The following is a 26,160-nucleotide window of genomic DNA, read 5'->3' as shown; positions in this document are numbered from 1 at the left end:
CTCATTACCTCCATTTACTGTTCCTTAGTAGCAATACATTATTAGGTTTTGTTCCTCCCTTGGCGTATTCTTGGTTGCAGGGTTTTTAACTTAAGCAAGTCAAAGGGAAATAATCTGCATGAAAATTCCAAGTTAATATATTTTCAATCAGCTGTCAAGACTTTAATGTTTCTGACAGAAAGAATTAAAAATATGGCTAATTCAAAAAGATGCATACTACTTAATATAACACACCGACAGTGCATTACTATCTCAAATATATGTTCACATCAGCAGAATCAGTATAATTGCACTTTCTAAGCCATGGTAAAGCAAAAACAAAGCAAGCTTACTGTTAAAAGTCCAGAACGATCCTGTTCTCTGTCCTCCAAGTTAACATATGGTACTGCCCTCTGGGCAGGTATAAAATCCTGTTTTAAGCATTCAGTGGTTTCATTCTGTTCTCTGTCCTGCAAGTTAACATATGGTACTGCCCTCTGGGCAGGTATAAAATCCTGTTTTAAGCATTCAGTGGTTTCATTCTGTTCTCTGTCCTGCAAGTTAACATATGGTTCTGTCCTCTGGGCAGGTATAAAATCCTGTTTTAAGCATTCAGTGGTTTCATCCTCTTCTCTGTCCTTCAAGTTAACATATGGTACTGCCCTCTGGGCAGGTATAAAATCCTGTTTTAAGCATTCAGTGGTTTCATCCTGTTCTCTGTCCTGCAAGTTAACATATGGTACTGCCCTCTGGGCAGGTATAAAATCCTGTTTTAAGCATTCAGTGGTTTCATCCTGTTCTCTGTCCTGCAAGTTAACATATGGTACTGCCCTCTGGGCAGGTATAAAATCCTGTTTTAAGCATTCAGTGGTTTCATCCTGTTCTCTGTCCTGCAAGTTAACATATGGTACTGCCCTCTGGGCAGGTATAAAATCATGTTTTAAGCATTTAGTGGCTTCTTCAATTTCTTTCAGAAACACTGTTTCTGCATTTTCACTCTTTATCTCCATACTTACATTCTTAGCACTGTTTTCATCTGCCTCTATTGGAATATCTCCTCCTTTACTCATAAGCACAAACTTATCAGGAACTTCATTCAAGGTGGCCACAAGATTCAACTTACTGCATTCAAGATTTTCTCTTGTTGTTTTCAACACCTCTATTTCTTTACTCTTGACTTCCAAGTCAACATCAAACTCTGCTTTGCAAGTCAATGTAATGTCATTCTTGATGCATTCAAAAGGATCGTTCATAATTTCTGACATCTTTGCCTCTTCATTCTTGTTCCACAAATCACCATCAAACACTGTGACTTGGGTGTCTATAACACTATATTCACTGCAGTCAGGATTTTCTCCCACCTCTTTCAGTACCTCTGCTATACTATCCAATTTCAAATGTACATCAGACAATGCTTCATGCCTGATCTGAGCATCATTTTTAATGCCTCCAGACTGTTCTTCTGTCTCTATCAGAATTTCTGCATCTTTCTGCTTGATCTTAGTATTAACATCACATATCGCCTCTTGGATGATCATGTAATTTTTAATGTACTCAATGTTTACTTTTATCTCTTCCAGGATCTCTCCTTCTATACTTTTCAGCTGCTGAATATGTTTGTATTCATGATCTAGTAGAAATTGGTGTAGTTTTGCAAACTCCGTTGTGATATGCTGCTCCAAACTACGGGCATCTTCCTGAAAAGGAATGTACAAGAGACCCAGTTAAATGCCTAAAGCTTATACTATGAATTATGTTTATTTACCAGCACAAGAAAATGGCATCATGCTTAAACTACTGGCTGTAACAATGAGTGATGGACATATTACTAGCACAGAGATAAGGCAGCTTTCCAGGGCACAAAGAGGGAAGATCAACCTACCAGCACAGAGGCAATGCATTTGTCAAACGCACAATGAATTAGGTCCAACTGACCAGTAAAAAAAGAAGGGGCATTAGTCTGAGACATATTGAGTGAGGACTTGCCCACCAGCATGGAGGCATGGCTGCTGGAAACATTGGAACAAAGCCAATCTAACAGCAAATTCATCAACTGAGATGAGATATACTTCTTGAGTTATTCGTCCACATGGGGTAGAAGGTGGAATATCTGATGCAAATATGGCCCCTTCTGCAGCAGGACTTGGTGATGTACATCTGGGCATGCAAAGCATGGAAGTAAGCAACAGAGAAAGAGAACATGAAAAAATAAGTCCCTTACTGGCTAACTGACTTTCATTTGCTAACTTATTATCTGATGCATTCCCAAAATTCTAAAACAAAAAGTCTTTCCAGGAGACAGTTCCTGGATTGATGAAGGGCAAAATAAAGCAGCTCAATCTCAAGAACAGTAAGGCAGTAAGTGGCGACTCCGGGATATATCCTGGTGGTTTGGTCAGGTCATGGAGATTCTGGGAGAAATCCTGGTGGTTGGCCCAGGGCATGAATCCAAGTCATGGTGGTAGCAGGGCATCATCATTAGAGAAGATGTTTGTGTAATACAAAATAATCAAGTGATTAAACAGTATGGTGAATTTGATAACTACTTCTAAAGTATAACAATTAGAACCTGTAGACACATGCATATTTAAGCTATATTTCAGTCACAATATCTTGTTTGCAAGCCACTCAAACAGCAGCATCTATGAACTTTGTATGCAGCACCTGCTAGATATGTATACAAACCTCATAAACAGATCCGTGATGTAGAAGAGCTCATATGAATGAATGGAGATGGACAAAGAATTAGTGATATAAAATGACTAGCACGAGCCTATGGAGTTAAGAAATATAACAGAGATCCAAAATGTGTCATGTACAGCTATGGCGATTGAGAACAGTTCTGTGATGCAAAATTTCTCAAGTGATGCCATGAACTGAAGGACAGATCTCTCATGCAAAATGGCACATGTGGTTCTAAGGATTTAGGCAAAAGTACTGACGCAAAATGGCTTTAGTATGTCTTTGGGATTGGGGAAAAGAATACTGCAGGTGCAAATACCTTTTTCTGGGGCTAAGGAATGATGTGAAACAGGATGGCTTGTGGGGAATCTGTATTAAGTGGAGAATATATCTGTGAAACACAAACAGCTCATGCATACCTATGAAGTTGGAGATTATGTGTGACCTACCACAAAACAGAATGGTCTGTGTCAACTGAAAAGAAAATCAGGATTTTTAGCTTGTAGCAATGAAACAAATGAGGTCCTGCTTTTGAAACTGTAGTTTATTGAACACTCAACAGACCAACAAAGTACTACAAGGGATGCTACAGAAACGGAATTCTTCAAAATTCACAGAAAGTTGCAACAGCCAACAGTATCTCAGAATTAGACTCTGATATACAAGCTATTTATGCGGAAATATAATTTTTTTTATGTTTTTCACACAAATCAGTGTTTTGTGAATGAATGACAAACCCCCCAAAAGACTCAAATTATTTTTTCAACTGCCTTGTTCATATCAGCTTAACATGTGGAAATAAAAGTAAAGAAACACAGGTCTCAAACCCTAAGCGGCTGTTTTGACATGTGTCCTGATTTACTAGGTCTTCCCTTTTCAATCAATCAATGGTGTTTCAGAAAAATGGAGCATTTCTTCATTGTTAGCCAGATGTCACGAGTTTCTACTTTAGTAAAGCCAGGACTACAAAACAAGAAGAGAACAAGATACACATGTGCTCAGTCACTGTTCTGTTACTCTTACCATTCGTGTCATGTAGCAAGATGAAGCCATTTTACTTACGTGTATATTTATCAGTTCCTTTTTAAGCCTTTTTTGAAAGTCCTGAAAGGCATTCACTTTGGATTCCAGAAATGATAGGAATGCTGTTAATTTGTCCTGTGAAAGATAAAAAAAAAATGGAACAACAAAAAGGTGAGATGAAAAATACTCAGTTTAGGCATCTAGTTATGCAATATACAAAACAAAAAGTGAGATGAAAAATAGTTACTTAGTTTAGGCATCTGTTTATGCAATATATTAGATAATCTGCAAAACTTAACTGTAGCTTGGGAAAGATAATAAAATGTACAGAAAAACAACAGTATTATGTTTTCAAACGACATACACTACAAGTAACATGTTTGACCACATCTTAGTAAATAAATCAGTTTTTCACTTTGATGTTTCTATCAGTAAATAATTTTCCTCATTTCGTTAAGTTTAAGTCTAAGCAAAAAAGAACACACTACCCAGAGTAGGAATGCATATAATTACAGGTCACAGCCATATCTCAAGACATAAACTTTACAAAATGCAGAGGTTAAAAAAAAAAAATACTTTGTTCATTAAAAAAAATACAGCAGATCACAGGCAGCACTGTGTCACAATTGACTTCAGGTTTGTAATAAAATGCAATTTGTTATCAAGTAATAGCAATAATTAGTCCTATCTTCTCTCTGTTTAACTGATAAGCAATTTCATCAATTAACAAAAGTTATTTACTGCCTATTATTTAATTAACTCAGCTATAGAAAAAGTGCAATTCGTGAACTCTAAACATTTTTTTTTGGCATACATACATATACTACCAAAGCAGCTAGTCTGGCAGTTAGCGCAGACAGCTAAGACTATGAATTGCTAATGACATGCAGTACAGGGTTTGATTCTTTTAGCTTTCAATCGCATACTCTATGATGTTGAGCAAGTCACTTTAAACACTGCTTGGGAGCATTTGGGAATTTGGTGTCTTGGGAGTTCATGCCTAGTAACGACCTATGAACCAATACAGGAATTACTCTACTACCTAGCCTTAACATCCCCAAGTACAGTGACTGCTGGATTTGTATAACAATTCTGAGGAAACATCATATTAGTACTTCTGGACTCTAACTTTATCAACTTTGGATCCACTTGGTGATTAAAACCACAACTTATAAAAACAAAAGGTAAAGTGACAGATGTGAGTATGAAACAATACTAAACATATCCACTGTACACTGAGTTGATCTTCTGCACTGTGTAGAAAAATTATGCACAGCTTTCTCATACTATCTTGCACAGTACAACTTAAAATCTCAAAGTCCCACATTTAGGGCATGCACATCCATTTCATTTAAACAATGCATCCTCAAACCAGGATAAAGGGAAGCATGTTCTCACTCTCCAGCATCCTCATTTCACTGACCCTGCTCCAAAAAAGAATGCACCTGCAAAAACAGTGATGATGACATGGCTACAGAACACTAAAACCTAGTATATATTTAAAGGAGCTCTATTAGTATAAAAGCAGAATAACACACCCACAGCAGAGAGTTATCATAAGCATAAACCAATATTACGGGCAATCACATTTCTACTATATATTACTTCAGAGAACTTTGGGCAGCAAATGGAATACTCTGGTGAAACTTTACGTACACTGTATGAAAAAGAGGGTGGCAGAAAATTACAGTCCAAAAAAATAGAACAGTGGGGAGTTCAGGAGGACATATCACAAAGTACAGCTCTCCTAGAGTATGTTCCACTCCTGGAATAGAATGGCAAGCTGTACTTATTTTAATAAAGGCAAGAACCTGCAGCCAGATGACAAGGAAACATATGTCTGCCATGCAAAAAATGCTGAAAAATTAATTTACAGAATGCCTTACTAATATGTTCAATGAACCTCTATTAACCTCCTGGATGCAAGAGACGATGCATCTCATAATCCATTTGGATGTGATCCCTTTGTTAACAAGATACTCCCGATAAAAGTAAAGGAACTGAACAGATGATTTCTCAGTCTGTGCACAAGTACCAGACAGTAGCGGAATTGTGACTAAAAGTGAATATCAGGGCATGTAGGACATCTTCTATTCCTTTTCTAGCACCCTAGAAGAAAATCAATGAAGCTAGTGATAGGTTGAGTCACAACTCTGAAAAATCATTGTGATCAATGTTGTAATCTTATTTCAGATTATGAACAAATAAATATAACAAAATATCTTCAGGAATTTATAAGCATGACTGGATTAAAAGACTCTCAATTTAAAGACCAGTAACTAAATGGCACTCTTCAATTAAGGTTTCATATTAGTAATTCTGAGGTTAGAGTAGGTGACATGAAAGATGCAATTCATGCTTTAAAAAACATGTCTCCTGGACTTGATGGGGTAAGTTTCTGAATAGTACCAGACTTATACAGGAGAATTAGCCTATCTTCTTTACAACTTTTTCAGTTTATAGTTATTCCTCACTGGAAGATACCTTCGTCTATGAATTTAGCAGATAAAGAAAAGAAAGAAGGAATTAACCCAGAACATTATAGAAAATTCTAGAGATGCTACAAATAAAAAACTGACATGTCATTTAGATGCTACACTTTTTCCCTCACAGTACTTTTTTGTCCCAAAAGAACAGAAAATCATGCCAACAAATATCTTCAGGCAGTTATATTAAATTATTTACTTAAGACATATTTAAGTGGAGTAATACATTTTGTTACACTAGGTGCATCGAAAGCTTTTCACTAAATGAAACTTCATATATCAGGTGTTAAAAGATTATAAAATACCCATATCCATAAGAATGATAAGATTTCTATGGTGCCTCAGAAATAATGTATATTAATTAATATTAATTAATTAAAATTAATAACCAATTCTCAAGTTATTTTCCAATTGCATTGCATGTTAGACAAAGTTGTCCCCATTCAGCCAGACTTTTTGCTCTAGCTTTTAATCGATTATTGTTTAAAGGTACATCAATCCATCATGAAAACAAACAGCAAAGAAACCACAAATTTGATTACATATGCTGATGATATAATGCTTATAGCTTCTCGTTTTTCCAAAATATTAGAAATGTAAAGAAATATTATGTCAGAAGTTCATATGATGCTATTAATTATGACACCTCTGAATGGATTCAATTGGATTCAAATGGGGAAAAAACTTTCTACAGAATAATGAAAATGATAATCTGATCCCTGTCACTGACTCATCAGTTTCCAGTTGTTAAATTATCTTCTCAAAGCACAAATATAGTAGAAAAAAATGTTCAATGCACATTAATAACACAATTGTATAACTGGATAATATTCATCATAGATTCTTTTCTTTGTTAGGAAAAAGAAATACAATTAGAGTGTCTGTACTGATTCTATTTCCCTTACAAAATTTATCAACCCCCTAAAAGTAGATGGATTTTCTCAAATTAAGTGGGTGGTAAATACATATCTAGGATGATGGAAATATCCCCGAATTCCACGGCAGGCTTTAGTATCATCCATTTCTCATGGAGGTTTTACATTACCAGATATTCAGAAATATGTAGTTGCAAATTTGTTTCCCAGCTTATTTAATTTTCAGTGCAGCTATAAATTGATTTATAAACAAATAAGGCCCTTTATGTGTCATCACTATGTCGGATTCCCAGACTACTAGTTATGAAATGAAAGGCTTTTAAACTCAACAGCCACATCTTGATGAAATTATTCTGTTACTTAAAAGCATTAACATTATCTGGGAAATGCATACTTTTTAATCATTATCTTTTAAAACCTATTCTTGGCAGGACTACCTAAACAATGCTTTTAACACAAAATGAATTTACTGAAAATTGTACTATGATGATCCTGATGTACATTTGAAACACATTTTGTTTGGTGCTAAAAAGCAAATTTCCATTCTTCATAAAATTCAATTAAAGTTAACATTTAATATTCTTCCAGATAAGACCGCTCTAGATCTAAGTTTTTGAATCAGAATTGCATAAATAAACTTGTAAAACTGAAGTATACTTATACTTCAGCAAGAAATCAATCTACCTTAAACAAAATCACATTATCTAATACAAAACCGTATAAGTAGTACTTTTTATTCCCAATTTTCAAAATAATGCAAAATGTTGGCACTATGACTTGCTTCAAGATTTGTGGTCATGTCTCCAAGCTACACAAGATATCACAAAAAAGTTAAATAATGTACAAATCTCTTATACTGATTCTACTTGATACGTACTTTCCTCAACTGAATTTTCTAGGAGTAAAATTAGCTTAGCCTCTGTGATAACTAAAAGATTGTCAATACTTGAATCTTATTTCAAGAATGGTGGTTTTGGCATGTTGAATATAAATATTGCCACTGGAATTAAATTTATAAACATTGCCACTGGAATTATTAAATTTACTTCTTTACTTTTTTATGCATCGCTTCTTTTTCTCCTGTCAAATATTTTCCTTTCTTCTTTTTTTCTTGGTTTGATTTCCCTTTCTATTTTTGTGTTTTATAAATAAATAAAAAAATATTATTTGCAAATGTTAACTTAACACTTGAAACTTATGGGGTGAGCTTAGCAAACATAGAAAAAGACAGTATAGAGTCAATGACTTCACTGCAAAAATTAAACACTCACTTGAACAGGTAGATAACTAGATTTGACATTACTAATTTTGAAATGTTGTGAATCACTATGAAAAGGGAATAAAGAATTAGTAGTTTGCCTAAGGATAAGAGAATCTGGTTAAGAGACCAGAAAACAGCCACTCTTCTGGAGTGGATATTAAGCTTGGCTCAGGTCTATATTACGTGACCGAAAATTCAGATGTTTGAACACGTAATGATCGACCCCAATTAAGCAAAACGGCAAAATGTCGAACACGTAAACGGAAATCTCCGTAAGGGGAGATTTCCATTTACTGCAATGTAGTGTGGTCTCGGAGTTGGTATATTTAAGTAGCAGGGGGTGTGGGGGTGCAGGGGGCTTGCCCCCCTGCATAAAGCAGTTTAATGGTTTGAGTTTTTGCTATTTTTTTCCGGCCGTTCGACATTTTGCCAGTTCGGGGTCGATCATTACGTGTTTGAACATCTGAATTTTCTATCACGTAATATAGACCCATAGGCTCTACCTACCCAGCAAATCACAGCTGCAAAACATGAATTTACCTAGCATCAGAAATTGACATAAGTAAACTCATGAGGTCAGTCTAAACCATCAAAGCAGATTCCACAGGCAAGGAGGAAGCCTTTGGTATCAGTATATGCCAAGTAATTAGAGCCATACATTTTCAATGTAACTAAGTGGTGCATGCATGGTTCAAACGTCCACAATGAGAGGATTGGGAACAGCAGCTAGATGAGAGGGATGACAGAAGTAGTATTACTACAGTAGTGGTGGGCAATCTTGAGACAACAGCTGATCAAAACTAACACCAGGATTTGTATCCTGTCCCTGAGGAAGGAAAGATGAACACTGCCAGGATGGAAACTGAATACAGAGAAACTTTTCTTGTCCACTGTTAGGTCCAAGACAGGGACAATTTTTCAGACACTACTGGTCAGAATTTACTTAAAACTGAAAAGAGGGTCTGGGCATCAAAAAGATGATAGTGTATGAGATCACTTCTGAAGACATTTTAATTGGGAATATTTTGATGATACAGCACCTTGGTTATATGGAGTTACATGCAGCTAGGCATGGAAACAATAATACGAGGAAGGCAGCATAGAGATGGCCCAGCCAAGTGCCCATAGCTGCACAGACACTGATGATATGGGTACTTCAAGTAGACAGCTAGGAAGTAGCACCAAACTTGAATCTGGTCCTCAGCTGCAGAAAGGCAGTATACATTTCCTTGGAAGGGGGGGTGGAGAAAATCAAAAAACAAGTTGATGTGAGCATATCTTCTGGATCTTACCTTATAGGACCTGAGATTAGTAGACAAGGAAGCTACAGAGTTTCAGGAGTGAGAGTCTGAATTCTGGGATAATGGATTACTAAACAGACAATGGAGTCTTGAAGAGGGCTGGATGGAGAACTTGTGCAGCAAGTGCTTGTTATTGGGCAGTTCTGCCCATGGACCATGACATTACATTTTCAGGCCATATGAGCTTAAAAAGCACAAAAAAGCTTTACATAAGATGACAGTATACTGCAGGCCTAGTGAGCAGTGTCTAAAGACAGGCAAGGCTGAAGACAAAGCCAGGGTTGCATTGTGGCCTTTGTATCTTATTCAGGAGGCACTTCAAAGGGTAGCCATGGATATTCTAAAGCTCTTATACTAAAAGTACTACACATAAGAAGTATCACTTGACATTGGTACCCTATGTGAGGCAGGGATCTATCCTGTCATGTGACAAACATAGTAAGGATTCAGTTAAAAATTTTCACCATGGTGGGCTTTCCATGCAAAATGCTGGTAGACAGACAATTTGACATGTTTAGAAAACCAAAAAACGTGTTAGGTAAAACCTTGGTGCAAAAATAAATCCAAGTAAAAAAGTAAAAAAATGCGCCAAGATAACACACAGAGAAAAGTTTAATCACAACAAAGTACAAGATGGTAAGCGCTTTCGCAACCGAAGTTGCTTCATCAGACACCACAGTAAAAAATGCACAGGTTTAAATAGATATCTAAAATACCAATTAATCAATAAATATCACACAATGATTAAATAACACTTAAAACAATTAAGTCTCGTGCTCAAACTAATAAAAACATTGCTTAAAATCATTGTACAAGAATAATTCAAACACCATGTAAAAGAAAGCACTTAAATAACTTGTTAAAATCATAATAAAACATGGAAAAATACAAACATTAATCAGCAAAAGTTATATAGAATACCTGGAAACTGAAGGCTAGCTGAATACATAGACTAACTTTAGAAAAACTACTATAGCTAATCTTAGTGCTTAAGATGTCTAGCCTTTAAAAAAGGAACCAATGAAGAAGTAGCATTCAAACCAGGATACTTTTCAGCATTAAGTTTCAGAATCCACTTCTGTTCATGCCCCTCTGTGATATTCATAATGTCACCACCTCTAGGGTTTTTATAAACATGCTGTAAAACAAAGAACTTAAAGGAATGAGAACGACCATTGGACATAACATGATTAGCTAGAGCATTTGATGGCTTATTATTGCTAATATCTCTTAACTACATATTTATTCTTACTGTATATAGAACACTGTGACTACATAGTAGGGATGAAGATGCAGTAGCTGCCCTATCCAACTTAAAAATAGAATTTTTGCATAGGGGTACTCACTTGCAGACATTGAACAGACTATCTCTAATGCCTAGAAGTACTAGATGTAAACCCTACTTTAATGCTGGTAATGCTGTTGACAATATAAGATATACTAACAGAACTAGTAATGATTTTAGGGTGGTGTTTCAGTTTTCAAGTAATATCAGCCAATATTTAAATGTAGTTAAGAAGCATTGGTATTTGTTACAAGAAGTGCCCGGATTGATAGACAAGGTCGGATATTTCCCTACTTTTAGTTTTAAAAACAACAAATCCCTTAAGCAACATCTATGTCATGGTGAATTATGTAGAACTATTATTAGTTCCAATCGGCATGGCACTTTTCCATGCAGGAATTGTAGTGCTTGTCAATCTATATACAGTAAGAATAAATATGTACATCCTACCAGACATTTTTCATTGTATACTAATCAATATACAGATTGTAGATCTACACACGTGGTCTATTATTGTTTTTGTGTACAATGTCCTGCTTTCTATGTAGGAAAAACAAATAGAATGCTTAAAGATCGTATTTTAGACCATTTACGAGATATTAGCAATAATTAATTGTTTTTAAGTGTTATTTAATCATTGTGTGATATTTATTGATTAATTGGTATTTTAGATATCTATTTAAACCTGTGCATTTTTTACTGTGGTGTCTGATGAAGCAACTTCGGTTGTGAAAGCACTTACCATCTTGTACTTTGTTGTGATTAAACGTTTCGCTGTGTGTTATCTTGGTGCATTTTTTTACTTTTTTTAATTTGACATGTTTGCTAAAACCTTCCGGCACAAAGCAGTTAATGACTATCCCTACCATGTGCAAACAATATGTCTGGCTGAGAGGCTTAATTCTTCCCTTAAAACCATGTTGACAGCATTCACAGACCAAGTTACAGTAGGTAAGATACCTATCCCATATCTTCTTTGCATACTCACAAGTACGCCAAAAGTCCAAAGTTTTTATTCCTTTTGAGTTACATTATGGTCACAGAGTGTGAAGGCCCCTTGAGATTTTAATTGTGATAGGTGGAAGACTGAATTCCATTCCCATACAGAGACCATTACTGAATAGGTCATAATTTTAGTACCAGATTTAAGAAGTTCACGACACTTGCAAAAAACCACCTAGCACAACAGCAGCAAAAAGTTCATGGTGTCTGGACAGCTATAACCTAAGAATAAACAGATGGACAAAAGGAAATGGTGCTTATTCCTGTTTGGCAGAATAAGCTTTGGTCCTTTGTCACTTTCACTATTGTGAGAAAGGTCAGTAATGTTAACTATGCAGTACAACTTCCAGGCAGGGGAGAGAAATACAAATTCTACCATGTTATAAAGAGTAATTCTAAATATGACAGAAGGATACTGGCACTCAGAATTTTCAGTGGGTTACAGTAGGAATTAGTGGGGAGACCATATGGTACACCTTTTTAGTGAAACTCAGTCTGACACCTCAGTGGCTAAAGTAGTGTTTTCTTAGCATTTACCTCCAACCCAAGTTTGAGAAATCTTAGCAGCATTACATGATTTTGAGGACATGTTCACTACTAAGCCAGGGTATACAAAACTGGCAAAGCAGCATGTGAACATAAGGACCCAATGGTCAAACAGGCTCCTTAATGGGTACCTGAGAAAGGCAAATAATACAACCAAGAGGAACTGTGGGAGATTTTGTATCAGAGGAGATTCCAAAAGTCCTTGGGCCTCACAGGTGATGGCTGCATCAAAAAAGATGAGCGCACCAGATTCTGGGCAGAGTTTAAAAAACTGAAGTGTCATGCAGACTTAAATGCTTGACCCATGCGCAAGTCAGATAAATACTTAACTACTGACATAACTGTTGGTTACTGGGAAATATTTCTGTTACTTCTTTTAGGTTGTGTGTGCAAAACTTGTAATTATTTTTCAATATAGGTGTTACAAATAGCAGACACACACACATTAGCAGAGAATAGTGTTTCATTTTTAAATTACTTCCTGGCACAGTAACAGTTTACCATAAACAAATAGGCATTTTTGAGCCTTAGGCAGTCTAATGACACAAACTTGAAATACTGACCTAGCAGGGGAATAAAGAGTAAAAACTACTATACCAAATAAAGAGGGAGACGATTTGCAGAAGAAACAGTGCTGCCCTGATATCTGCCATTATTAATCTATTTCAGGACATCCTCTGAATTATCAGAAAGTAATGTAACCCTTAAAGTCATTATTTCAGTTAGTCTGATCTCTTAATCCCCTGGTTATGCTGGTAGGCTGAACAATACAGGTAGCAATGGGAAATGTTTGCACTGATACAATAAAAAGAAAACAGAGAAAACCTGCTTCCAAGGAACACTAAGCTCATAACTTTGCTTATGTTAGCTTTAACCACAAAATCAATTTACAAGTTAGAAATAGCCAGTTTCCAGTCTTCTTCCTCTAGACATAAAAAAAGGAGTAGGACAAGACAGACTGTAGTTACTACATTTCAACTGTATTTGAATTTCCCTGGACTAGAGCAAATTCCTTATATATATATATATATATATATATATATATATATATATATATATTTAGTTTCCAGTGTGCTTTACATACTTTTATGTTTTTTTATTCAACTGCAAAAGTTTGTGGCTGGTGGATTATTAAACTACATAAAGGTAGCTATACAAACATAGTGAAATACAACCGTTATCATCTGCCTTTTTGAGTGAAACTGCTTTTCTGCAGTTATGTGATTCATGTGGCTCAATATAAGAGTTGTCAGCAATAGTAGCAATAGTTATGTAACAGATTGTTCTGGCTGATGGCAGCATGTTACATACATATACAATCAAATTAACCAGTCAAGGAAAGGTTGTACATGTTTGTGTTTATTTAAAAAAGTCAAGAATCAGCTAATGTTGGAGGATAACAATGCATGGCAATGAAGGGAGAGTGAAGTGGGTAGAATACGGAGAAACCAGTGGTCATAACTCAGCTCTCCAATCACAGACCATGAAACTTACATCAGTGTGGTAGGTTCTTGTCACAGCACAAGGCAGCAGTGCACATTTGCTACGTGGTCTTAAAGCCAAGCACCTCAACTTAAATTTAAAACATATAATTCAAGGCTGCATAACAGGAATACTAAAGAGGAAAACATTTGTGGAATTTGATGCGACTCTGGCATACCTTTTTAATGACTAAAACAGTTTCACTAGGTAACAGGCCAATATTCAAGACTGTGGTGGAATTTTCTCTCTCAAAGAAATATGTTTAGTGAGACATAAAATTCCCTTTCTTGTGGAAAGAAAAAACATTTTGTAAAATTGTATTCTTCAAAGCTATATAACCATAAGAATACTCACAGAAATAAAGCAATTCAAAGAAACAAAAGTAATCCTCCAATTAAGAGTAAGTGGGTGAAGGGCATGGCAACAGAGGAATTACAGATAAAGTTATATGTCAGCAGACACACAAATATAATATGTAAAATCAGCCAGCAGTATAGTTAGTTTTCAAGATATCATTTTGTGTCCAAGTGACCATAACAGCTTGGTCAGGTTCAGGACAAAAAAGTTATGGGAAGTATGGACTCATTACCCATATGGATAGTGGGGGGGGGGGGGGAATCCAGTGAGATTAGTAAATATGTCAGTTCTAGTACAACTCTGAAATAAGTTGACAGATCAGAAGAATATAGCCGTGCTACTAAAACAGGAGCTGCTTCATCAGACTGTTTACTTGAAAAAAAAAGCTCCAGATGAGGGCAAAAGCAGAATTATGTTGAACAATATTCTTTTATTTATAAAAAAAAAGCAGCCTCCAGCCAGGGTGAGTTTATCTATTTATTTTGAGGGAAGGAGCTCAACAGACCAATTCTGCTGTCAAACACCTGTCTCCGGTCTTTCGCTTGTTTCCATTTGGGTGAGCTTCACGAATCAATGGCAGACAGCTTATCATAATACAGGCAAAGGTATTTCTAGTAATGTCCTGATTTGTGGTAGGAAAGTAGTGTAAAGTAATCCCAGTGGGTGTATGCATCACTGCTTTGTCATTCATAGGTTCATAAGTACTTAATAGGCTATTGATCCATGAGATCTTTAAAAAGTCTACACCTGCATGGCCATGAAATTATTAGCCTGTAAAATGATTCCATAGTGGATGGCACAGTGCTGCAGTGGTTTGCGTTGTTGCCTCACGGCAAAAGGTTCTCCAGTTTGATTCTCGGCTGGGGTGCCTTCTGTGTGGAGTCTGGATGTCCTCCCTGCATTCATGTGGGTTTCCTCTGGGTGCTCTGGTTTCCTCCCACATTACAAAGCCATTATAAAGACATGCATCTTGAGCATTTCTTCCCAGGCCTCCACTGAAAATTGTCACATTCCAAGTCAGACTTTCCTGGTAAACAAATAACAAATAATTAAAATAAATTAAGTAGTGGCATATTCTGTGATACTATCTATCTCTCTAACATGTTCTATTTATATTGGAAACAACATTATGATCTCATGAGCAGGTGATTATGCCATCACTGGACTTGTGGATGTACTGCAAATCTGACAGCATAGGGTCTCTTGATGCTCTGAATGCATTGTAGAGATCACCCCACAGCACCACACATGATACTGAGAAGAGGAATAAGGCTTTGACATGCTCTGTGTGGTTGCTATAATTTTGGCCCTTTTTTCTTACTGAGAAAATGCTACTGTCATTCCAGTTGTGTTAAATGCTTTGGTATTACATACCAAAGGAATCATTAAACTCAATAATAGTCCTAGAAAGTGTTGAATACACTGGAATGATCACAGCCCTGGACTTAGATGCCATACCCTTCCTAATAAGATGTGCAATTAAAAAGGACTTTCTATGTGATGATCAGACCAGAGCTAGTTGTCCACATTGGTTCCCATGTTCCTAACTATCAGATCGACTTTCAGGGATGTTTTGTTGATGTGACACTTTTGGACAATGTCATCCTGAACAAAGAACACTATTATACATTTTTTGGCATTTAGTTTTAGTCAATTATTATGATATCAGCTATTTGCTTTGAAGAGGCCCTCTTGGAGGATCTTGGTGCCCTGTGTAGAGTTTATGATGGCGCAAAGTTTACAGTCATCTACATACTTGGTTGGCCATAAACCCTTAACATTAGCTTTGACCACCAAGAAGTAAATGCCAAAGAGGAAATGGCCCAAAAACTGAACCCTGGGGTACTTCACTAGTGGCAGTTGTTTTGGAGAAGGTACAGCGACCTACCCAAATTTCCTGGGCTCTACAAGTGAGCCAGTTTGCTATCCAATGAGTGATTAAAATTGAGCTGCAAGAGTTTATCAGCAATAATGGAATATCGGATGATGTCAAATGCCTTTGCAATACCTGGATATAAAGAAAGAATGCACTGATTTTCCCTCAGCCAGTGCATCAGTACCCTTTTCAAAGAAGCTGACCAGGTTAAACAGGCAGAATCTGCCCATGACAAAATCTAACTTAACCCAAAGAAGTGTTTGTAAGCTACCTATCTCCTCATTTATTAATCCCATAACGATTCTCACTGTAGCCTTACAAATGTGGCTGGTGAGACCTATACCTCTATAATTACACAGATCCATTGACAACACACTTTGGTGCAGCAAAATGACTGTTGCAGTCCTCCATACGTTCAGTGCAAAGCCTATTTGAAGGCTGATATGAAATAGCCTCTGTAGGCGATTTGACAGATCCTGTTAGAGGCTGGACAGTAAGCAGCCTGGTATGTTACCTGGCCCCACAAAAGCAGTATCCTTGGCTTTGGAAAGTGCTCTAAGCACTTGTTCTTTTTTTTTTGAGGGTGTGTGTGTACATGCAGCTATAACTTTCTTGGGTGGCAAAAGCCAGGGAACTTTTTTGGCTAGGCTTATATAGGTCATAGGGCTGATAGCCTAGTATCTACCTATGAACTTATAAGAATTTATGGTGAAAGAGAGAGGGTGGGTGAAGTTGCAGCTAAATTTAGCTGCATATCATCAAATGCAATAGCTCTATATATGTACTGGAATTCTCTTATGCATACAAGGCCAATATTCCTCAGATGGAAGGAAAAAAAAATCAGTCAAGTTCTGATTTCAACACACTCTGCAAGTGTTTTTAACAATTAAACTTATCCTAAATGCACTTTGGAATTCAAGGAAACTATATCAGGTAATGAACCACCACTGAACACAGTGGACAATTACAAATTTAAATATACCAAGAACTGCTGCTCAACCTTTCCATTCAGTTACTCCACACACAAAATACATAAAGTCAACAAGCAAATAAAGATGCATTATGGCATCTCCAATCACCTCCCATGTAAACCTAAAAGGCAGCACTAAGAATAAACATCCTCACCCTTCAAGCTGAATATACCCCTCCAATATACCAATTAAACTCAGGTACCAAGAGCAAAACTCTTCAAACAACCATTAACAAAACATGCAGGCCCACTAATCCCCCCATATGACCATAACTGTCCCACCCTCAAAAAATGCTGAGTATCAGTCAACGTGCAAGACTCTCTACTACCTTCAACAATCACCTTTAACCCTTCCTAAAATTATTACTGTTCCTCTGCCTCAAACAAATTCTGTATCAAACCCTCACACCACAATGTCATGACTAGTGGTTCATTCATCCTATACCACAATTCTGAAAGAGAATAAGGAAAAATTTCCAGAAAACACTTTCAGCAAAGTGGAATTATCTACACCAAGAAATTAAAAAAAAGGAAACTAAATACTATATTTTCAGTAAAAAAAACAGACCCCCGCCTAAAAGAAGCATGCAGTTGTATCTACTTTCAAGACAGTGATTATGTAAACTGTCCAGTTGTTGCAGCCTCCATCCAGTCCAGTTACATACCATCCAAATGTTGCACTACCCTACTGGAGATTAAAAAGATTTACATTCATGAGAAAATGTATTATTGTTACATCTCCCAACTACAGAATGGTATTAACTATGTAAAAATATGAAAATTCACTGAAAGAGTGCAACCATTTGTTAAATGTACTGTAGCTCAATTACAAAACAATGTACTAACAGATAATGCAGCAGTGTGGTTCAGTTCACAGAAACTGAACAAATTTTTGTTACAATATACTAGGGTTTGGTAGTTTCTGGACCAGCCCACCTAACTGGTGAACAATTGCATGACTTTATCCACATCCTAAGATTCAGCAGGAAGGAGAATGGTTCTTTATTCCAGTCTACTGCCAATGTTGGCAGCCGCGGTGGTGCAGCGGTTAGCGTTATCGCCTAACAGCAATAGGCTCTCATAAGTTCATAGGTAGGTACTAGGCTATCGGCCCTAGGGCCCATACATGCCTAGCCAAAAAATGTACCCTGGCTTTCGCCACCCAAGAAAATTATTTTCCTGTGCCCCTGTCGAGCAGAGCCACAAAAGTGATCCCCGGGGTGAATTTCCCATTTCCCATCCAATCATCAAGATTTTTCTTGAAGAGTGCTAATGAGGAGCTCTGTTTGACATAGATAGGTAGTCTGTTCCAGAGTATGGGAAGTCTCTGGGACAGGAATCTATCCCTCCAGCATGTTCTGTTTATTGTGGTGACAAGGTTAAGGTCCCAAGAGCGTGTAGCTCGGAGGGATTGGGATTTCTTTAAGTGGAGCATGTCCTACAGCTCTGGGTTTGACATAGCTTTGTATGTTAGGCAGAGATCGCCCCTGAGTAGGCGATATGCGATGGAGTAAAGCTGTAGCTTTTTGAGACGGTCTGCATAGGGCATCTGTTTGAGGCCAGTAATCGTCTTTGTGAGGTATTTCTGTGGTCTTTCCAGTTGTTGTAGATGTCTTGTGAGGTACATACTAAAAGGGGCATTGTACTCTATAATGGGTCTAATGAGTGATGAGTAGTGGGGAACAATGACCTCTTTTTTTCTGGATGAGAATCCTTTTGTGATGAGATGAGCCACGTAGAAGGATTTCCTGACCACTGTGGTGATGTGATTATCAAAGGAGAGACTACTGTCCACCTGTGTCCCAAGGTCTCATCACATTTTCGGCATTAAGTAGACTACCAGCTATGTGGTAGTTCATGGGTACAGAGTTTTTACCAAAGGGGATGACAATACACTTTTTTGGCATTGAGCTTCAGGCCATGGCTTTGACACCAGGTATCTGTCTCAGTGAGGCCCTTTTGTAGTTTGTCCACATTGTTAGGAGTTTCGATTATGGCTCCTAGTTTGCAGTCATCTGCAAACTTTGTTAGCCAAAGACCTACTGTGTTGGCCTGCACTTCAGAGAAGTAGATACCAAACAGGAGAGGACCCAGGACTGAACCCTGTGGTACTCCACTTGTCACTGGTCTGATGTCGGATTTGGAATCCGCTACTTTCACAGTGTGGGTTCTGTCCGTGAGCCAGTTGGCAACCCATCTTGTGACATAGGAATTTATACCTAGTTTAGTGAGCTTATCTATAATTCCTGAGTGGGGGATGGTGTCGAAAGCCTTGGCAAGATCTAGATAAGCTGTGTGAACCATTTTACCCTCATCTATGGCTTTGGTGACTGCTTCAAAGAAGTCAATCAGGTTTAGGAGACATGATCTGCCTTTTACAAATCCAAACCGAGTAGGGTCCAGAGTTTGGAGATTACCAATGTCTTTGTTTATGAGTTCCACAATGATACGTTCCATGGCCTTGCAGACCAGGCTCGTCAGGATAATGGGGCGGTAGTTCCCGGGGTCCGTCGTGGCTCCCGCTTTGTGGAGTGGGATAACTGTCGCGGTGCGCCGTTCAGTGGGTACAAAGCCTGAGGCGAGGCTATGATTGAACATGGTGCTTAGGTAGGGTGCCAGTTCATTCTGTAGTGATTCTCGGCTGGAGTGCCTCCTGTGCGAAGTCTGCATGCCCTCCCCGCTGTCGAGTGACGCTAAACACATGCAGGCAGGTATGAGCGTGAATGGGCGTGCCTTCGTTGAAAGTCGGGCATCGGGCTGGCAAGTCGGTCCCAATCATGAGCGGACGGGAGTTCCGCTGTGGCGACCCCTAACCAGGAAAAACTGAAAATCATAAGTACTGCCAATGCCCACCTACACAATGCTTAGCTCTCACTTATTTTCATGAGAAACACAACTCTGGCTTTTCAACCTTCTCATCTCCTGCTAACCCTCAACGCCTTCCTGGCTGACACACCATGCAGGATTTCCACCCCATCCTTGCTTGAATATCAGCTTACGGATTCCAACTTGCTTTGTTACAACAATAGGGCGCAGCCGTCAAGTTACGCTAATGCCGTAGCATTCTACGTGTACGCGAACACACTACAGCGTTCCAGTGTTCTCCATTACCGCCGGGTCCACAACCTGCAATGGTTACAGCTTGCACTCTGTACGCACCTAGCTTATAGCAGCACGTTACATTTTTCTCAACCTACAGTGAGCACAACATGTCCCGAAGAGAAAACCTTTTACTTACGTGAAATCTTATTCAGCGGACAACATTCCTTACCTTACTGATGCTGTCTGCCTCGTGCAGAAAAATAAAAGTGTGACTGGCGTGAGTAGGCACACATTGGACACAGATAAAGGTTTCATCTTCCTGGCAAAATAATTCCAGCCTCCGTCTGTGCTCCCCACAGTAATACTCTGTTCTCTCATTACTTAAATTCTGCATGTCTGCAATCTCCCTGGGAAGTCTTCCTACTTGTGTGGGACCCAGCTTTGGCCTCTGATCATGTTTAACCATTTTAAGAAGCAAGTGAGCTTTTCATTTACGGTATTATTTCCTTATAGCTAGAAATCCTAGCTTATTCAAGACACAGTTTTTTTTTCAATTTCCCAAACTTTATTAGTAATGGGCTTGAAACAGTGGTTCTCTATTCTAAACGCCAGAATATCTGAGCACAAATATCTGCCTAAATCAAAACATAAACCGATTGCCAATTGTGAATAAAAATAGTACAACTAGCTTTTGTTTTATGTTCATGATGCAGGAAGTAGAATTTCTTGGGAAGTGACTTCATGAATTTAAAAGGGGCAGTGCACCTAGAAGGGGCAATGCTATGCTATTCTATCCAGACTTATACTGTTTCCATTTTAACATAATTACATTCCAGTGAAAGTACCGGAACACTTTTTCACTCAGACGTGAGTACATGATATATGTATATAAAAAGGCAAACAAAGCAGCAAAAGTAAAGATGTAGTGTAATGACACACAAAGACATACCTTTCAACATCTGGGAGAAAGAAATCATGACAAAGGAGAAGGAAATCCTGACAAAAGCCAAAAATAATGGGGGTTCAAATGTCCAACATAAGGGCTTATTTCAATTATTGCTGTAATGAACTTAAAAAGTTGGTAGAATAACAGGTTTTGCATTAGCATGCAGTTTTGGAAGGATTTGAAGTCTGAAACTCAAATGTCTGTCATTGTTTAGTGACATCAATCCCCAATTATTTGACAGAGAACCACACATTTTATGAACAGACCAAAAGTATGAGACATAAATCTGACATACTGGGAAAATATGGATAGTTGTGATATAATGTATTTCGCATAAAACAGAGCTTCTCAATAACACTATTTAAGCGTGACTTAGACAACTGGATGTGAGACCGCAAATTTACCCTGGGGGTGTCACTTATGTCCCTCTTGGATCAGGGCAGTTGGTGCTGATCATAGACTCGCTGCAAATATAGACCATACAACTTGGTCAATAAGGGAGCAAAGGTATAACATAGTTAGGCTTACAAAGACCCTAAGGCCAATATTCTAGTAATCTCCTATGAACCTATGACAAAAAAAGTATTAACTTCAAACAGACTATCTTATTATCTGATTGTTTGTATACAGACACTAAAGTAGAAAATGAGAACAATGCATAAGAATGGAACTACTTAAGTGATAGTTGGGGTTTGAACTCAGATGATATGTCAAGTAATGACTGCAACATCTCTGCCCTGGTCTGGTACACCCAACATTCATTTATTTTATTTATTTATTTCACATTTGTTAACCGGGTTAGTCCAACTGAGTTCGAAAACAAACCCATTTTCAGTGGAGACCCGAGGGAAAAAGCCCCAACAAACATAAGTAAAGACAAAGTGACAATATATAAATATTAAATAACAATCAGAATACAAAATAATTGTAAAAAGAAAAGGTTATTAGCTATTTGCACTGCACTGATAGTAAGCAGCCCATTTTCAGTGGAGACCCTAGGGGAAAGAGCCCCAGTAAACATAAGCAAAGGTAAACATACAGGACAAAAGCTATTAAAAATAACAATGCAAATATGAAATTAATTATAAAGCAAAAAACAAAAGAAAAAATTATGAACATTAAGGGTTACACTGATAGCAGTGGTCAAAATGTACTACATATGAGAGTAAAAACAAAAAAGATACTCGTTCAAGCGAAGAACAATGTATAGACATTGATAGGAAGTGGGGGGATAAAGGACAAATAGTGTAGAGAATGGGAGGGGGAGAGAAGGGAGGGGGCTATAACAGTAGAGCTGAGGGTTTAGGAGGTTAGTTTAAGCAGAAATTACTAACAGAGTTCTGGAGAAGGCCAAAACTAGTAGGTGGCAAAGGCCCAAAAATCTGAGACAATTTCTAAATATTACTTTAATTCACTTAGTTAGAAGAAAATGTTTTGCTTCAACATAATTTTTTTGAACAATAACAATTATGAAGCTCTAATGTCTGGCATTACAGACTGGCCGTAATCTTTAGTGATTTACCAGAAAATCTAAATTTTATAAAAAACAGGGCAAAAATACAAGCCAAAATGAGGAATATTCTGTACAATTCTGGACAGTCGAGAGGTATGGCACTCAGGCAAGTAGGTGACACTGTTGCCTATCAATGGAGTGCAAGTGTCTTACTATGGATGGATAGATGTTACACATGACACTGCTCTGGTCTGTCCTCAAGCAGTTCAAATAACATCATATACACACAGCATGAATGGAGGTCCCAGTGTCTGTGATAAGATGAGCTAAAGGACATGTTTTTCTGTTTGCTTCCTCCACTGGACCAGCCAGCAGTCTTTAATTAACTGGTGCATTCCTTCCATAAGAGTGACAGCAAGGTATCCCCAGTCTGGGTAAAAGTTCAGTGATACATTAATTCCTGCTCAAGGTATCTCATCAGCTGACTCTTCCCCTTATGGCAAGCATCAGGTAGTAGGGAGCATCCCACCTTTCAGGTCCAGTGGGTTGGCCTGTCCTCCCCTTGGACCATTCAGCCACCCTTGCTGTGGATCCTATAATGCCCACTAATCCTGCCTTACAGCAGGAATTATGCTGACTTCTCCAGTCAGTAAATATGCACAGAGTAGCAGCATGTGCCTGACTTGCCCATGTTCTTTGCATTTAAAGCTAGTGCTCCCTTAAGGTGTAACCCAAGTGGCACACAGCTGCCTCCCTCTCCCAGGATTGGTGAGCCAGTAATAGCCACTCATTCCCATCTGCTCCTGCCAGATCTGTCAGGTTCCCAAGCTGTTAAATGAACTCAAGTTCCTTTGGCTGTATTTGGGGCTTTCCCTCTATGTCACTAGAGCTGACAGAGCTACTGGACATCTTTATGGTCCATAATGGAGGTGTTCCAGAATATTGTTGGCAAAGAATCTGCTCTTATTGATCTCCTTAGTGGTGCAGTTGCACAGTGTAGAAACACTTCTCTCCCTGTCCCAGCTGCTACTGTGTAACTCCTCTTGGGATACCAAACTTTGTGTTAGAGGGTTAGCACAGGCACTTGCTATTTGTGACAGATACATTGCATTATACAGGGTGTATCACAGGCAGCATCTGCTGAACCATCTGTATTCTTTATCTCAACGGTAAGTATACTTCATTATTATGGTGAATTACCACTGTTGTAGAGCTATGTGTCCCTATGAATAATGCATGCACATTGCCGACACAACTTTTCCATTTGATGTGTAGCAATTTATTTATTTTTATTTCCACTTTGTTACTGGCCTAGTCCCACTGGGACAATACCCTTTAACAATGGTTAAGGTGTTTACCTTACAGACACAAGGTGCAGGGTTTGATTCTCACATGGGTTAATTGGCTAGGCTTGAAATGTCCCACAAGGGTAGTTAGCCTAGTACTAATCTATGAACCTATGACCCTGTGAGTGGGGATAGGAATTAAATAAGAATGTATAAGCATGACAAGAATGAAAACATCTTTTATATAAAAATAAAACAGTGTATATAATTGTTCAGTTTTGTAAATATGAACATTTATGAATAGATAAAAATGAAAAAAAAAAAAAATATATATATATATATATATATATAAGTTGCTATGTATGCATGTATGTTATCATGTAAATAAGGTGTAAATAAATGACCCCCTATTCTTTTTGATAGGTAATGTAAAATCTTTTACAACCACCTGAGCTAACACCAACCACTGACTCAAGCAGATGCAGATGGTACCATGATTTAACATCTCATCTGAGGGATGACACATTCAGGAGTGCAGCACACACCTAATGCTGCACTGCTATGTCAGCAATCCAATCATCTGGGTTGGGAACCCATAGCCTTCTGGTGTGTGTACTATCTCTTGTACCATAAACACTGTATAAATTTGTATCTACCCATTCAGTCATCAAGACTAGCCTTAAAGGCAGCCAAAACAGTACTTTGTTTGACCTTTAATAGTAACTTATTCCATAGGCTAGGAATATTTAGTATTAGGAATAATTCTCTCCAGTTTGTCTTGCTTATTTGTTGATAATTTAGGTTCTTAGTGCAGGTGTTTGAAAAGAAATAGGAGGTCAGATAGGTCTAGATTGCATGGCTTGAAAAGCAAATCACAGGTCACCTTTCACTAACCTTTAGGTTATGGAGTATAAAGAGAGTCATGCTAATCTACTGAAGCAGTTAAAGGATTTAAGTCCTTTAATTTTCTTAATTAGAAGTCTTATCCACGGTGGTGCAGCGGTAGTATTGTTGCCTCACAGCAAGATGTTCTCCTGTTCGATTCTCGGCTGGAGTGCGGGGAGTGCCTTCTGTGTGGAGTCTGCATGTCCTCCCCATGGTTGGGTGGGCATTTGAAAGACATGCATAAATGGGTGTGCCTTTGTTGAAGGTTGAACATTGAGCTGGCACCTCGGCATTTGTCAAAATCTACTGCCAATCATTAGCAGACTGGAGTTCCACTGTGGCGACCCCTAACCGGGAAAAGCCAAAAGACAACAACAATTTTCTTAATTAGAAACCTTTGGTGCATTTCCTGCTGAGCAGTATTTTGGGGTTTATACATACCAAAGGGGACACTGTATTCAATGATGAGTCTGATAAGGGAACAGTACAGGAGTAGGATGACCTGTTTGCAACTTGAAGATGATCTGTTGTAAATTCACTAGTCCAGACAGAAGGATTTCCTCTCTATGTTGGAAAGATGATGGCTGAATGAGAGAAAGTTATCCACATAAGTAAGCCCCCTATAACCACATCAGTCTGAAGAGGAGTACCATTTATAACATATGAGGTATAAGCAGCTTTTATACTAAACACTACAATGCTGCACTTTTTTCATTTAGTTTGAGACTGTATTTGATATATCATGTATATTCACAGTTCAGCCCTTGCTGGGGCTGTTTGTATCAGTAGATGAGTAGATCGTGCCAGTTTGTAGTCATCAGTAAACATTGGGCAACCACACTTATGTGCTATTGGCTTAGATGTCTGCAAAATAAATACCATAAAAAGTAATAGGCCCAGAACCTGTTATTGTTATTAAATTACTAAGGTATGTATGTTAGACAGCCCATAAAACCAAAGTTTGTTTTACAGCCACTTCCATTTTTCTGTCCTTCTTAAAGATAGGACCTGAAGGCTGATTGTTCATTGCAACACCCACACACCAGATAAAAAGCCATCAACTTCAACAAGACCAAAGTACAAACAACATATTATAACTATAAATATGAGTGAAATGGCAGTTAGGAACTACTGCAAAGTCAGTGGGAAAAGGTATCTACTGTGGAGAGCAGCTGACACAACTCTGCTCTATCATTTCCCCTTTCTTGTCTCTTCAGACTTCATTAGATTTTTAGAATAATGATCAAAATATCACTAATAGGAGACACTCTATTCAACATGACCTGAATGGCTTCTGAAACAAAACCATACCTAGCCAGGGATTAGCAGTTCAGTTGCAATGCTTCTAAAAGGTGTGAGGGGAAGATCAGAGTATGCCACAGATATACTGCCTTGTGAGAAGCCACTGAAAAAAAAATAATAG

The 26,160-nt window shown here is 37.9% G+C and overlaps 1 protein-coding gene across 1 annotated transcript; it reads right to left on the bottom strand.

The window, feature by feature from the left end:
• Positions 1–296: 296 nt before the first annotated feature.
• LOC122814316 lies at positions 297–20,853 on the bottom strand. Its single transcript, XM_044086902.1, has 3 exons — positions 20,397–20,853; positions 3,724–3,819; positions 297–1,676 (listed from the first exon to the last, which is right to left on the bottom strand). Exons 1-3 carry the CDS (start codon positions 20,631–20,633, stop codon positions 297–299), a joined length of 1,713 nt encoding a protein of 570 aa, XP_043942837.1. The 5' UTR covers positions 20,634–20,853.
• Positions 20,854–26,160: the final 5,307 nt, after the last annotated feature.

This window comes from Protopterus annectens, chromosome 10.part0, assembly GCF_019279795.1.
Source record: "Protopterus annectens isolate FY-2018-M chromosome 10.part0, PAN1.0, whole genome shotgun sequence".
In the NCBI taxonomy this organism is placed as follows: domain Eukaryota; kingdom Metazoa; phylum Chordata; order Ceratodontiformes; family Protopteridae; genus Protopterus; species Protopterus annectens.
This window is presented reverse-complemented; position numbering and strand designations above follow the sequence as displayed.